Source organism: Crinia signifera, chromosome 1, assembly GCF_055691185.1.
Source record: "Crinia signifera chromosome 1, ASM5569118v1, whole genome shotgun sequence".
Lineage (NCBI taxonomy): Eukaryota > Metazoa > Chordata > Amphibia > Anura > Myobatrachidae > Crinia > Crinia signifera.
The window spans coordinates 198,387,678-198,403,688 of record NC_139217.1 but is presented as its reverse complement, the minus strand read 5'-3'; the positions used below and the strand labels follow the sequence as shown (position 1 = coordinate 198,403,688).

Here is a 16,011-nt window from a genome sequence, read left to right as displayed (position 1 = left end):
ATTTTCAGCTGTATACTGATCATAAAAATTCATGTTTCACAAGACTTAGAACTCCCATCTTAGTCAGTGGCGTAACTTCAAATACTGTGCAGCTCTCCCCCCCCCCCCGCCCGCCAAAGGTTTCTGGTGCCTCTCACCACATATACTTACATACTCTGGAGTCCGGCTGTCAGCAATGCGGGTTGTAGCTGGGATGTCATTGGTGCGGTTGGGAGCTGGGATGCCGGTCAGCGCTGCCGTGGTCCCGCTCCCATCCTGGCTTCATTCTGATGATATGAAGAACGGACCATCACAAAATGTCCGCCCCCATACAGCAGACAGTTTCAAAGAACTGTCTGCTATATGGGGGCGGACATTTTATGATGGTCCGTTCTTCATATCATCAGAATAAAACATGGACAGTAGCCGGGACCACCGCAGCGCTGACAGGCATCCCAGCTCCCGCCCGCACCGCTATTACAATAGCACCGCAGCCCCCCGGTGCCCGCACTTACACTGCGCCTCCCCGTGACCGCGGGGGCTGCGGTGCTATTGTTACGCCACTGATCTTAGTCAATTTCTCCCCATTTCAGATGGGATGATGCTATGGGCAACCAATCGGGTAGTATCCTTGGTACTTGTGTAGTTTCACGGCGGCACTTACGTAGTCAGCATAGTGTTGTGTTCCCGTAGTCAGCTTGTCTGCGACTGTGTGTATATTCGCCCCTAACCAGTGCATGAGACGCACTAGCGCACCGCACCCCCTCTTTGTGCTTGAGACGCACATGCTACCGAACCCCTAACCCTGACGTCTCCTTGAAGCAGATGGACCGCCTTTTCGCCGGCACTCGCATGATCGCCTCTCCGCTGGCGTACGCCAGCGCAGGGCATCTGGCGGTTACCGGCTCTCTGTGAGAGGCGCTCACTAGGCTTGTCAGGGATGCCGGGGACAGAGCTGCAGCTCGTGGGGACAGTACGGTGACTACGCTGCCTGATGGGGACACTATGCAGGGCTGCCGCGGGGACACTACACTGACTAGGCTGCCATTGGGCTACGCTGACAACGTAGCATAAGGTGCCGCTGTGAAACTACACAAGTACCCTATCATCTTCCAAAAGGTGCTAAATAAATAAGTAGATACTGATAGGTTGCCCATAGCAACTTCCCATGTGAAATAGTACTCCCATCTTAGGAAATTTCCCCCTTAGTATTTTTTCTCCCTGTGGTAGATGTAGCCACATCTCATGGATTTGACCATTCCCACTCAATATCACTTTAGCTATGCAGAAGGCTCAATGGCCTTAGCTAGGCCCCCACAAGTCAGAACATTGTTGCTAAGCAGTTCCCACCCCAAAACACCCATTTCATGGAAAGACTTCTATATATACAGCAAAGTTTCATAAGGCTGACTGAGCAAGAATGCGTACAGATATGTCCCCATACACTACTGCTGCAGTCATCCTGATATGCTACTTAACAGCGAGTTTTCTTTGTGTCTTAAGTTACAAACACCTTATGTTGTCTGGACGTGCGGATATGCCCGGCAAATCTCTCATATTGCTCAGTGTGTGTGTGTGTGCACAATATGCACGCCTCGCGGTTGCTTGCAAAGATGCTAGGTTTGATGTGCTGCATATCTAACCTAGCGACGACATGCTTGTAAATGAAGGATGCAACAGTGTGTGTCTAACATCTGGGCTGGGCTGAGGGGGAATAGTTACAATATCTGAAATAATCCTCATCACTCCAGTGTGTAACCAGCTTTACACTATTGCTGTTCTTTCAGTTGTGTGCAGTGAATGTCCATTGTAACGTGAAATAATGATATATTCCTCATTCTGTTTAGTCTGTATTTCAGGTGTACTGGAGCTATATGACTGGCTGAGGGGCTAAGCCATGTTATGCTGGGGATACTCTGCTTTTGGACAGCTTGGCTCCAATCATGGCTCCATAGCCATTATCCCCAAACCCAGCATATCTACATTCTCCCTGGCTAAGTGCATCAAAGAGGTGGCCTGCGGGGAGAAACATTCTGTGTTCCTGCTGGAAGATGGCGGAGTTTATAGCTGTGGTTGCAATAATGAAGGTCAACTCGGCCACGATCATGAGGATGGGATGGCAGGTATTTTCCATTCTAAGGATGTTTTTCAGAGTTGATTACAATTGTAATGACTGTATGTACAGAACACATTTGCAAACCCAAATAGCAACAAATATTGCAAAAATATCTGATCGCAATTTGACTAACAGGACGATGCCGTTTGGCAGTCATAGCATCACATTTTCTGTGGGAGTCAGGAAAAACCAAGGCTTTTTATGGGAGGGTGTGTGACACCAGCGCTGGCCTTGATCTGCCTCTCTGAGTTGTTGAAGGGTCAGACTTACTCACGTTTGTACAGACTGGGAAAATCAGTGAGTGAATTGCATACGGATATGCAACAGGATAGGAGATTGCGAAATTTTTGCAACTCATTTGTAGATTTATATGGAGTGGGTTTTCACTCAGTCTGGGTGGCGGCTAATTACTTGCAGTCATCTGCAAATTTGCAGATCACCGATCAACCCTGAATTGGGCCCTAAATCTTAGATGTTTTCACTTTGACCACTTTTTCCAACGTCTTTTTTTTATTTTTTATCAAATATATATATAGGGGGGCATTCAATCCCTGGTTACGACTGTCGATCCGTACGACAGACGTGACCCTGGCCCATTTTTCGCTTTGCTCGACAGCATATCGCCAGGTGTGATTCAATGTCCCGCCTGTTGATTGGCAAAAAGGGGGCCTGTCTGCGTAAGCGACCATGGATTGTCCAGATTTGGTGATCGCGACAATTCTCGGCCGTTATGGACAGCTTTTAAAGTTGGGCCCATTCTGTTCATCTGCCTCTTCAATGCTATCAAGACAGCATTGAATAGGTGCCCGCCACTATTCCCCCCATCGGAAATAGCGGCGAGGATTGAATACCCTCCATTTTAAGTCTTTTTTTTACTATGCCTTGGCGAAAGAATAATTGGAGAGAAGTACCAACCACTCAGCCCCTAACTGCTTTGTTACAGGCTAGTTTTGATAAATGACAGGAGCTGGTGTGCTGGTACTGTATGTGTCTTCACTTTCTGTCTCCAAGGCTTCGTAAATAGACCTTTTATTCCGGGTTGCCAACTCTCCCAAAATGGCCGGGAGGCTCGGGCCCCCCTAAAGGTGGGCAACCCTCCTGGATTCCGGCGGTAACCCTATAACCCAAACATCTTTCCGACCGCATGTCCCCAGTGGCAGAAATGTAACATTTTCGATGGAAGGGGCGGGGCCAAATATGCAAACCACATATCTTTAGCCCCGCCCCCTCACCGGAGAGCCGCATATTGCGGGATTTGTATTACTGGGGGCAGGGGCTGATGATGTCTCCATCAGACCTAGCCCCCAGAAGGGATGCTGACAGTCTCCTCTCCGGGTTCTCCCGGAGAGGAGACTGTAAAAGTCGGCAACCCTGCTTTTAGTCCAGCGGTAACCAGATGAAACATCTGTGTTGGTTTACTAACAAGCTTGTTATACAGGATAGTAAATATTATATTTAATTAGAATGAAGAAATACAAACTGTAATATTACTACTACCAGGTTTCAGGCTGAACCTAATAATTTGCTTTTATTTTCATTATATTAGATGTTACATACAGACTTTCTGCTCTGCACTTAAGTAGCCTCTGTATTTCTGTGCTTTTCCAGGTCATGTAGATGCTTTGTCTGATCAAGATATCATTCATGTGGCATGTGGACAGTCCCATAGTGTGGCACTCAATAACCAAGGTCAGCTCTTCTCATGGGGCGTTGGGAATGATGGACAGCTGGGCCTGTCCACCACGGAACAGTCCATTCCAGTACCAAGGTATGAACATGGAGACGCCAACCCAATGCAATTCCTCATGTAGAACAGAGGAAAGAATGTTTGAAAAACAGAATTCGCTATTTTGTAACAAGGGTTTCTAAATGGAACCTTACTTATACAGCTAGAAATGTTTACTTGATTTTGGATGTGATTTTGAATAAAATTTAGTGTTCACTCTAGAAATTTTTTTAGGGCAGGGTGCTGACCACGGGAAGGGCACATTTGTCCATCGTGAGGGCACATTTTTCCATCGCGAGGGCACATTTTAATTTAAAAGGTCAAAATGGTGACACCTGAGTTTCAAACCACATTTATGTTTTATAAACCATTTTGTGACTCCAGAGCTTCACACCAGCCGCACATTTATGCTATATAACCATCTTGTGACACCTGAGCGTCACACCAGCAGCACATTTATGCTATATAACCATCTTGTGACACCTGCATCACACCTTATGCCTCCATCACACATCCTGCCTCGGTCACCTACATCACATATCATGCCTCCAGCCTCTACATCACACCTTATGCCTCCATCCCCTACATTACATATCATGCCTCCAGCCCCTACATTACACATCATGCCTCGGTCACCTACATCACACCTTATGCCTCCAGACTCTACATCACACCTTATGCCTCCAGACCCTACATCACACCTTATGCCTCCAGACCCTACATCACACCTTATGCCTCCAGACCCTACCCTTACCATTTACTTCACTCCCACAGAATGGTAATTTAAATATAAAGAGCTCCTCTTGGATGAAATGTAAGAAGCCTCTTTTTTTTTCTAATGACAGGGATGGGTCTACAACATACACTCACATCAATCTCTTCATTGCACCTGTGCCTGTACTTACAAGTTGCGCTGATGTGCTGTGCCCGAGCGCGGCTATCCTCCTGCTGTCTCTTCTGACAGGCAGTCAGGCACAGCAGGGAGGTCCGACCCTGCAGCGCTGGGCTGGCTAGCTCTGGCTCCTCTCTCCCATCTTGTTGTGGATGGCCACTGGCAGCATGGAATCACTGCTAGTGGCTGGTCCATGCGGAGCTCACATCCCTGGTCAAAGTAAAGGAGAGGTCAGCGTGGCAGGGGGGAGGAGGGATGCTTGGTGGAATAGCTGACAGCCTCTCACCATAGGAGGTTAGCGGCATGTCAGACTGCAGGGCGGAGGGGGGAGTGTCCACTCCACACGCTGCCGCGCTAGAAGCTTACACTGTCAGCGGGAGGAGACTTCTAGCGCGGCAGCAGCTATTAACTTGCGCAGGGTGGGCAAAAACGGGCAGGGTGGAAATTAGCGACTTTGAAAGAAGCAGGGCACAGCGAAATAAGCCTAGCGGGAACACTAACATTGTTAAGTTGTACAATCTAAAGCTGGGTACGCATTGGAGTGCTATATCGGTGCATGCAGTAATCCATGAGGCTGGCCCTTCTGATGTGCACCTGGGACAAATCTGTGGATGATAGACGTAAATGTGTAAACTCGGGTACACTCTATAAAATGTGATCGATTTTTTTTTTTTTTTTTTTTTTTTTTTATATATTTTTTTTTTAATATAATTTCAGTCCGAATCAAAACAATATATCATATGTAATAGGGTCTGAGTTTTCCAAAAGTGCAGGATGCCTATTTTTTTTACACAAAAATCCGCTCGATGCCCACCGCCCAGGGACATCGAGGACAGCCTGGGCTTTAGCATGGGCAGGTAAGTTCTGGAGGGGGGAACCCCTTCTTTGGGGGGGTCTCTACTTCCCCAGCTGAATGCTTTGTCTGGGGGGACTTGTATAAAAAGTCTCCCCCCGGCTATGACATTACCCTGCTGGCTGGTTGGGCCTGGTCCTGGTTCTTGAAATACGGGTGACCGCAAATCATTTTGTCTCCTGTATTTTGGGAACCAGGACCGGCCCTTGAGCCTGGTGCTGGTTTTATAAAATCCTGGGGACCCCTATTTGTTTTGCCCTGTGATTTTATGAAACCAGGACTGGCTCTTTGAGCCCGGGGCTGGTTATGCTCGGGAGGGGGGACCCCACGGCATTTTTTTTTTATTTTTTACACAAATCGCAAATGTCTGAAAATGTGCGGATTTTCATGACTGAAAATCGGACATTTTCATGACTAAAAATTGCACTATATCTCCCTTTATCGCGCTTTTTTTCCGGGAATTTGCATCTCATTAAATATGCGGTTTACAAGAGAAAAATGCTAATTAAAAAAAGTGGGTGATATTGTGCGATTTTGAAAAGTGCAATAAAATCGCATCCTATTAAATGACCCTGTATGTTTTTTTTCATAGAACTGGCACATTTTGGAGACTAAGATTTTTAGGTTATTCCTATTTGCTAAATGTAGTTACTGTACAAAATAAAAGAATATAGTAAAACCGTTTGCTAGCAGTGTGACCTCTCACCACGTCGTTAGATTTCTGTTGGTCTAATAGAAAAAAAGTTGAAAGTCCCCCAGTGCTTGTACATAGACAATTTGGATAAACAAACCCACTTTTATTCTGTATACTGTATACAGAATAAAATAATATTATGTAAATTGAGTCTCCCTTCTTATTTCAAGAAAACAGGTGGCCTTCAGAGACTGCTTAGTCGTGGACTGGATTCCTCACCATAACTAACAGCTGATATGTCAGACCTTTCACATGGCCCAGACACCAAATGAGTGAACACAATTGCCCACCAATGGGGTTATTCAGAGCTTATTGATACGGTGCTATTTTGCAGAGCCATGCGTTCAGAGTAAAAACCAGCCCTGTACGAAGGGCTTGGGAAAATATCGCTGATTGTCATCCAGCTGAAAATCCATCCGCATATCACCATGCAATGATTTTTCCAGTGTGTGCAGTCTGCATAAACCCCTTCCACAACTCTGCGACAGAGACAGGCTGAGGCCGGAGCTGATGTCACAGACCCTCCCTGAAAATGCTTAGGCACGCCTTTGTTTTTCCTAACAGCCAAGTTGTGAGGGGATTGTGATTAGATAACTAATAATTATTATTTTTTTTTACGTTGTTAGTCCTCCGCTGTGCACGCTATGATCCGTATGCATGTGCGGTCCGATTGATTGATCGTCATGCAAATTCGCACAACAGCAATGAGCTCTGAATATCCTCCTAAATCACATCAAGTAAAATATTGATGAAAAACAGAAGGCTTACTTGTATGATACTGTAAGAAGGCATTGCTGAAATCCTGAGGCTGATATCCTTCATATCAAATCTTGTAGAGAGATAAAGCGGAGACATTGCCCATAGTAAGAATTGGTTGCTATGGGCAATTTCCACAAATGATGTATTTTAAGATTTGATTAATCTTTCCCAAAGAGTGACCTGTTAACTTCTTAAACAAGACAGCAGGCTTTGATAGTAAACTGCAATGCTGTAAATATGGATGGGACTATCTAACCAGCATTTGACCATTTTACACAAGCTAAAAGCATAGTAAGAATTCCATAGCAACATGGTAACAGACGTTTAATCAATAAAAAAATAAAAAAGACACATAGGACATTACGTTTACACATGTTTAACCCACATATTCCCAATAATGGTGGATCCAGAACAAAATGATGGGGGCACCATGGCCCTTATTCTGATTGACGCGGACTTTACCGCATTCTTACGGATCGCGTCTTTTCGGCGTCTGCGCATGCGTGGAGAACGCAACGCGCATGTGCCACGCCTTGACTCCGTACCAGTTCGGCCAAATCCCGTACAAAACTGTTCCCCGCAATCAGCCGGGAAATATGGGCGTATTATGGGCGTCATGCGGAATGTCACATGGGCGTAGTTTCAAAGTGGGCAAAACGGGGCGGAAACATGGGCGGACACGGGGGAGTACACTTATGTTGGGGGGCGTACATTCGGATAGCACTCCGAATGCACGCGATCAAAAGGGGAAGAAATGTGCGGTGTCCACAAGTGTACTATTGCTTTGCGGACACCACTCGTTCATGCGGTAGGCGAACGTACGCCTAATGACTACAAGCATTAACACCTGAACCCAATAGAATCGACTCCTTTACTCATTACTCACTAATAGGCCGCTTGTCAGTGCTTTAATTGAAACCATTGCTGCTTCAAGGAACCCTTCCTAAACACCCACATATCCTGTACTTGTCAGACACTTTAAAACTGCTAACAATGGACATGACAGAATATTAATACTAGCAATACAGAAGATATATAATAGTGGGTTGTTTGGCGTAAATACTCCGCTTACGTGCGGTAGCACCGCTTGGCTCCCGTTCGGATGCGGTATACCCGAGCATACTCTGTAATACTCTGTAATACCGTGCCGAATCTGAGTGTTTCTCCCGCACACGCATGGTTTGTATGTCGTCCGTAAACACGCCCTGTTCTTAAAGAGTGAGTCCGTCCGAATGCGGAGGACACGTGGGCGTTTCTACGGACGATGGCCGCACGCGGCAAAACACCGTAGCGTGCGGACCGCTCCGTAAGAATGCGGGAATATCCGCACCGATCAGAATAAGGGCCCATGAGAGGAGAATGGTGAGGAGGTTTACTCTGGGAATGTGGGTGTGGCCTCATAACGGGGGCTCTGGCATCAAAGGGAATGTTGTTTCCATGAGCCATGTAGTGATTTTTTCCTGACCTCACAGCCAGGCTTCTTTTCCAACGCTTTGGCCTTTGAGTGACCGTACTCTCTTCCACCTCCTGGCCCCCATCTTCCCACACACAATACTGTTTAGCTCTTCACCTCAATCTTTTTCTGAAGAAAAGAAGAGGCAGTGGATAGACCAGGGATAGAATTTGGTTATGTAGAGAATGACTAGAAAAGGCAATAGGTGACAGGAGAGGGTAAGGTAGTGACATCGAGAAGAAGTAGGTGATACCAGGGAATAGGTGACGAGGAGGTAATGGATGACTGAAAGAGGCAATGGGTGACAGAGAGAAGGTGCCTGGATAGACACAGACAACGTGTGACCGGAAAAGGTGATGGGGAGACACAGTTGGTGATTGGGAGAACAGTAAGTGACAGGGAGATAGTGCCAAGGAGAGGGTAATACAAAGTTGTCTATTTGTTTTGTTAAGCACCTGTAGCTTTTTCTCTGCTCATGCTGACATTGGGATGAAGCTTATTCCATTTCAAATGTTGCCATCTGCAATTGTGTACTTTGTGTAAATCCCTTCAAAAGTTAGGTATGTGCGTCCTGTTAAATTATATGTAATTTAATTTTAGCTGATTAAAAATGTTGTGGATAAATGTTTTTCTACAGTATCAATTATTTTTGCAGGTTGATTAAGAAGTTAAATCAGCAGAAGATATTGCAGGTTTCCTGTGGCAGCCAGCATTGTTTGGCTCTTTCAGATGGTATGAATATATAGAATTCCTTATTTCTCTATAATTTTTCTATCTTTTTGCTTCAGTCCTGGCTACATATTGACATACTAATCTGAAATTGTGTGCTACAGCAATATTTAAATGCAAGATTGATATTCATTAATATTTCCTCAAATTTGCACCATTTCAATGTTTGCTTAATGTGGCACAGTCATCAGAATCCTGTCTATGGTCACATCCCATATGGTAGTGCCAGGCCAGTGGTAAACAAAGGGAGATACCATCCTGTAAGCAGCTAAATATATGTAGAGTATACAGTAAGTTAACAACCATATCAAGGGATTTGCAGCTATGATGAGACCAAGTACATGGATATATAGGTGTTTTTGTGATCTTGGAGTTGTTTTGCCTAAAAATACCATGGGTCATCATATGTAATACGGTCTGGATTTCTGTGACGGGAGACTTTCACCTTTCTTGACTACTTGTCTGCTTTTGAGAGTCACTGTCAAACTAAATGAGAAGCACCAATTTATATGTAACCTTTGTCTATCAACAATATGGCTGGGTTGAGCCTCTTAATTTGTACCTTTTTTTTTTTTAAGGGGCAGGGACATACTTGGCAAATCTACCGAAATTTCCTGAATACTTTGGTGGATAGTTTCTCCTAGTTCCCATAGCTGACACTACTTGGTTAAAGTTGATGGTGTGGGGTTCCCATCTCATAGTGATGTAGTGCTGAGATCACCGCAAAAAGTTGCAGGGGTCGGGGCTGCAATAACACAATTTTTGACTCCACACCCCCAAGTGGACTTTTCTCCCCATAGACTTCTTGAATTCTAGCATTCAACAATTGGCAAGTATGGGTAAAGGCTATATCTTATAATATAGCAAGCTGTAGAGAAATACTTTTTTCTTTCTTTTTAGAACAGGGGGCTAATTAGTATGATGATGTCATATTTATCTCAATGAAAATATTTGCGTAGGGCAGCTCCCTCTTGTTTGGGAAGGTTCTAATAAATTGACTAATGATCATTTTAAATATGGAGATTTTCTCCTTGCACTATTTCCATGTCCTCTTGCCTCTCTCCTATATGGTCACTTGCAGTTTGGGGAAGCAATTTAAACATTATTTTAACAATAATATCGTCAGTCAGGTGATCCTATTGTAGTATTGTATAGATTAATGCACTTAAGTCTTCGTTATAGGGCATCCCCGCTGTTTGATTTTGTCTATTTTTCTATTCTATTTTTCTTGTAAAAGCAAAACTCAAACGAAAATTGAACTCTCTTGATTTAGATTCGATCCTGATGCGCAAAATTGAATAGAAAAATATACTGCCGGCAAGAGTAAACAGTAATGATCTGTAAATCAAATGTGTTTACCGCATCAAGTGATTTGATCTCTATAGCTTGATGTGTAACTTGCAAAGAGTCTGGATATACCCGGCTCAAATATCTGCATTCTTGGAACGCTCCTACTTCTACCCTACTCCAGTTTTAAAAAAGTTAATTGTAAAAAAAAAAGAACTAGGTAATCATGCTAAACAAGTGGTCTCTTTGACAATTTGTTTGTGTTGGATTTAATGGCTCTTAGTATATGACCACTTTCTTCTCTGTCCTACTTTCAGATGGCCAGTTGTTTACATGGGGGCAAAATAATCACGGCCAGTTGGGTCTTGGCCAAGGATTGCCTTCTCAGACCTGCCCCCAGCGAGTGAAAGCCTTGGAAGGGATACCACTGGCTCAGGTGACGGCCGGAGGTTACCACAGCTTTGCCTTGTCTCTCTCAGGGGCTGTATTTGGCTGGGGAAAGAACAGCTCAGGGCAGCTTGGACTTAATGATGAACAAGGTAGTGTATTATGGGATGTTACTCGTGTTACTACCATAGGTCATGAGTTTCTTACAACTCCTCATATTATATTAAGTAAATATATCCCTTTTGAGTATTTGTTTGTTTATTATCTAGAATACATACATATATACATAATAAGTACGTAATTTAGAAATCCTTTTCTGTGTGATAAATGCTGCCCCCCTCCGTTTTTATATGGCTAGTGTAGGTTTGCAGTAAGCTTTCTTTGTTCTGTTGCACAGCTCCATTTCATTACATAAACATGGAATATTGGGAACACCCCACAATAGGATATTTGTACTGTACCATTCTTTCTATTGAAGCCAGTGGTTGAGCAAGTTGCTGGATAAGTGCACAGGGAGCTTATACAATGCTGATGTCACTTACTGTATTGTCCATCTTCCTTTTAAATGTAAATACTACAGTGACTGCAGTTTAATTCCCGTGCCCATTGTAAGACATCCCCTTGGGTGACGCAGGAACATTCTGTACACTAAATGGATTTATTACTTTTTCAGTGCGAGTTTCTCCGTGTCATGTGAAACCACTACGCAGCCAGAAAGTCGTGTACATCAGCTGCGGGGAAGAGCATACAGCTGTCCTGACCAAGGTAAATAATGGATTCAGACCACCGACTCTGCAGAATCCATACAAAAGGCTGACCCAGCTATTCTGAATACAATTGTAACGCCCCAGTTGCTTCTTACAGAATGGAGGACTTTTTACATTTGGAGCTGGGGGCTGCGGGCAGCTCGGACATGATTCCCTTCATAATGAGATAAATCCTAGGCGGGTACTGGAACTAATGGGCAGTGAAGTCTCTCAGATTGCCTGTGGAAGGTGAGCGTACAATACTCATTCACAATCCCATAGGACAGGAAACACAGAACAAGTAATGTGATGTGTATTTACAATTATATCTATCCTTGTCAATGTATTACAGAGAAATGGATAAAATGGTCCACTAGAGTAATTGCTGTCACAGAGGGTCCTATTATTTGCCATGTGCACCTTTTTCTTGGGTCTTTTTTTTTTTTTTTTAACAAAGAATTAAAACCACTTTTTTTTGCTAGTTGTACCCATCCATACAGTATGTATGCAACCCTTATACAGTACATCAAATTACTCAGTGAGCCATGTTGTAGCAGTTATTACATTTACACATTGTACAACATGTCTTTATTCATTTTGCCAGAATGTTAAATTGGATTTGTTATATAGTAGTGTTCAACTTTCTGTACATGTGAAACAAATTCCTGTTCAGAATGTCTCTACATCAATTTATTTGATGTAATGCATGTGGCTACTCCGGAACATAGCCTCTAAACGACGTTGAAAGCAGGGTCGTTATTAGGCTTGCACACTGCACGGTTTCCCTGCCGGCTCACCATGGGCATCCACCTCGATTTGGCCTGCTCTGTATGTGGTGACAGCTGCAGTGCTGTTCACTGTCCACATTCAAGCTGGCAGCATTGGGTAGACAAGATTTCATTCCCTGTATGGACTGCCCCTGTAGTCCTCTCCTGCTGTGTTTCAAGTGGACACTCAGGTAAAGGAACCAGACAAGAGGTGAGGCTAAGGTACATGCAATGTAAGCTCTATGGAGGGGGTAACACACACACACTTTTTTTTCCCCACTGACACTACACCATGGTGCAATAAAGAGAAGGTGTAGGGACTTGTCATGGCATAATGTGTATAAGGTCCTCTACTGTGGTCTATTGTGTATAATGGGTACTACTGTACGGATTTATGTGAATAACAGACACTACTGCCTTGTGTAATGTGAATTGTTACTGTGGCCACACCCCTTCACCATAAATCCACGCCCCTATGATTTTGGCATGTGCCTTCAGCGCACGCTGACCTTATGTTGAATATGGAGTGGGTAGGGGGCATCCATTTCCTTTCTGGCAAAGTACGTCAATTTGTCTAGTTATAGCTCTGATTGAAGGGCTTCTATTTATAAGAAAAAAAAAAAAGAAACTTCTGACTGATTGAAATTGCAAAGCTTAAATACAGTCTGATATAGTTTTTTTTTTTTGCGAAATAATTGCCATCTTATCACATTAATGTGATGCATTCGCACAGCTATGGTATCCCCGTGATTTGGCTCGCAGTGTCCGTGCTCTCTGTACCACCACTGAAAACACAATAAGAGCAGAAAATCAGAGCTAGAGATATGAATTATTTCTAAGAATCCTTTTTTTTTTTTTCAAAGACCCTTTTTTTATTTGAAATCATATAACAAATGTGAGCGACTCATCTTTGCACATGTCTTACAGAGATGTTGAGACTCATATTTTGCACACATCTCACAGAGATGGTAGCACTCAAATGGTTAATGGTTGTATCGCAGAAGTCTTTCTCTGCTAAAAATTGACCCTTTCTTAAATCTATTAAGTGAACCAGCCATCACAACCTTTTCTGGCAGAGATTTTCAGATCTTTACTGCCCTAACTGTGAAGAATCCTTGCATTCACTGTGTGTGAAATCTCCTTTCCTCCAACCTTAAGTTGTGCTTGCGACTCCTGTGCATAGACCTCATGGTAAACCTGATAGTTCTCTGTATTGGCCCTTGAAGTATTTTTAGATCATTATTATGTCCCCTCCTAAGCGTGTTTTTTTACAATGTTAACATTCCTAGCCTGGCTAACAGTTCCTCATAGCCCAATGCCTCTGAACCCTTCATCAATGTGACTGTCCTTCTCTGACCCCTCTCCAGTTCCATAATATATTTTTTAAGGCGCGGTTCCCCAAACTGAACACTAAATTCCAGGTGGGGACCTGTTAATGCTTTCTAAAGGGGTAATATCACTGTATCATACCTAGCCTAGTAAAGTATCCTGCATATCCTGTTGCCACTTAAAAAAAATGTTTAGACTTGCCGGAATCGTGATGATGCCTTTATATAACAAGCTATTCTTTCCCCCCTTTTTAAAAAATTCTTCTGGTGGTTATCCTATTAGCCCCATTTTGCCCCAAAAAACAGGCTGCTAATAGGATAGCCCCCTTAGTTGTAAACATTAAGGGGGTACTCAGTTCCCGCTGCTATTTCAGACGGGAAATAGCGACAGGCGCCTATTCAATGCTGTCGTTCCCACCAGCATAGAAGATAGATTGACAGAATGGACTCGGCTTTCAAAGCAGTTGGGCCCAGTCACGGCCGGATCTCGATAATCCAAGGGCGTTTTTGCAATCACCCCCCGTTCCGCTGATCGGCAGATGGGATATTGAATCCCGCCTGCTGGTAAGCTGGCCGAAAACGGGCCAGGGTCCGACTTTCGGGACGTACCAACCATCGGGACCTGGGATTGAATACCCCCATAACATGTAAATAGCAAGAATGGTCAATGTTTCACTCATTGATAAAATGTTTTTTTTTTTTTACATGGAGGCATTTTACTCTGCAGCTGATCACGCAGGGAAAAGGTATTCACCTAAACTGCCTTTACCTGCGCTAACCTACTCACTCCACATTAACTATGGAACCTATGGGTCTGCTTGCACATTAAATGCAGAAAAAAAATGATGTCCCTGATTATTAGAGTGCGGGGTTCCTGCTACTAATTGAATCGAGCAGCTACGACAATTAGTTGTGGGGTAAACCCTGTGGTTAGTTGAATATGCCCTTAAATTTCTAATACATGCAAGAAATTCAGTTCCCAAATTTAGTGGGCATGATTTGGAATTGACCCAAACGGTGAGCTTTGTCTGTGTATGTGTGTGGTCATAATTTCAGTGCGCTACTTGGTTCCTAATTGGGTCAATATTGGACTTTACTTTTGCCACACAACCTGGTATCAGCGACCAGAACGATCCATGCTTTGGAATGTTTATATTTAAGAAGGAGTGGAATGTATGGAGCTAACTAGTACAAGTAGATGCATAGGGCACATATGCAGCCCATTGGTACTTTATCTATGACCCAGTTTAGGTTTATCATAGCTAGGCATGGCATTGTGGCAGAAAGTGACTTTGGCCACCGTATATGGACAGTGATGATGTGAAAATTGCTGGCCTGAAAATTGCTCAGTGCATACACAATGAGTGATTTTTCGTCCATGTAAGCAATTTTTCACAGGGGTGAATGGCTTTCCATAGCAGCTGTCCAGCAGATGAGTGCTGGCGGCCAGGGATTATGCGAGAGCACGCATTGGTGTTCATCGCTGGCCCCTACACACTGGGCATCATTCAGCTCAAACAACAAAACTGACTGCTCAAAATCGCACAGTATGTATGGGCCTTAAGATCGGAGCAACCACTACTGTAATGGGAGGCAGCAGGTTATGTATTCTTTGGGCTCTGTATTGAGAACTTGTAGGTATTGCTGTATTTTCATGGTAATATAGTAATTAAGGCTGAAAAAAGACATTAGTCCATCCTATTTGACTTGTAACTACTAATACCCCTTTTCCACTAGCAACCTGGGTCAGACCCAGTAAATTGTACCCTGTTCGAACCCGGGTTGGACACATTTCCACTACAGTGCTACCCGGTAAATTGCCTGATCAGCCCCTTTTACACTTAACCCGGGTAAGGCCTGTTTTTTTCCTATAGGTTATATAAGAAAAAGCCTTTTTAAAGGGCTTTATCAGGGGAGGTCACAAAATAGGGCCACCATTACACCAAAAGGGCCACCATTAAAAAGATTACCATGTTAGAAGAGACCACACTCCTTTCTTTTAAAATAATTTTTTTTTTTTTTTTTTTACTGCCTTGATTTCCTCCTCTGCCCTAATGAGCAGCAGCTCCTTCACTTCAGCATCAGACCAATTGCTGGCAGCCATAATGATGTTGTGCTGCGGGATGAATAGCAGTGTCCACTTGGGCAGCCTGTGGTGCTGGCGGCAGAGTGGAAGGTGGCTGCTGGAGCAGCCTCTGATACAGCAGGGGAAAGTCAGCAGGACAGACATGTAGCACATGTGCACAGAACGCTGTCCTCCATACTATGTGCGCAGTCTGTGGGGCTCTGAGTGAT

At 43.9% G+C, this 16,011-nt stretch overlaps 2 protein-coding genes across 4 annotated transcripts in view; both read left to right on the top strand.

Annotated features, from left to right (window-relative positions):
* LOC146066743 (putative E3 ubiquitin-protein ligase HERC6) overlaps positions 1–16,011 on the top strand; it is a 437,857-nt gene that overhangs the window by 137,418 nt on the left and 284,428 nt on the right. The gene's annotated exons all lie outside the window — the stretch shown is intronic.
* The window catches only part of LOC146066707 (putative E3 ubiquitin-protein ligase HERC3), a 108,466-nt gene that overhangs the window by 33,947 nt on the left and 58,508 nt on the right, over positions 1–16,011 (top strand). For all 3 annotated transcript variants that reach the window (XM_083179130.1, XM_083179128.1, XM_083179131.1), the window contains exons 2-7: positions 1,827–2,102; positions 3,704–3,863; positions 9,128–9,204; positions 10,806–11,027; positions 11,549–11,640; positions 11,740–11,870. In XM_083179130.1, the coding sequence (XP_083035256.1) occupies positions 1,877–2,102; positions 3,704–3,863; positions 9,128–9,204; positions 10,806–11,027; positions 11,549–11,640; positions 11,740–11,870 (908 nt within the window). In that variant the 5' untranslated portion in view covers positions 1,827–1,876. The remainder of the gene's footprint in view (positions 1–1,826; positions 2,103–3,703; positions 3,864–9,127; positions 9,205–10,805; positions 11,028–11,548; positions 11,641–11,739; positions 11,871–16,011) is intronic.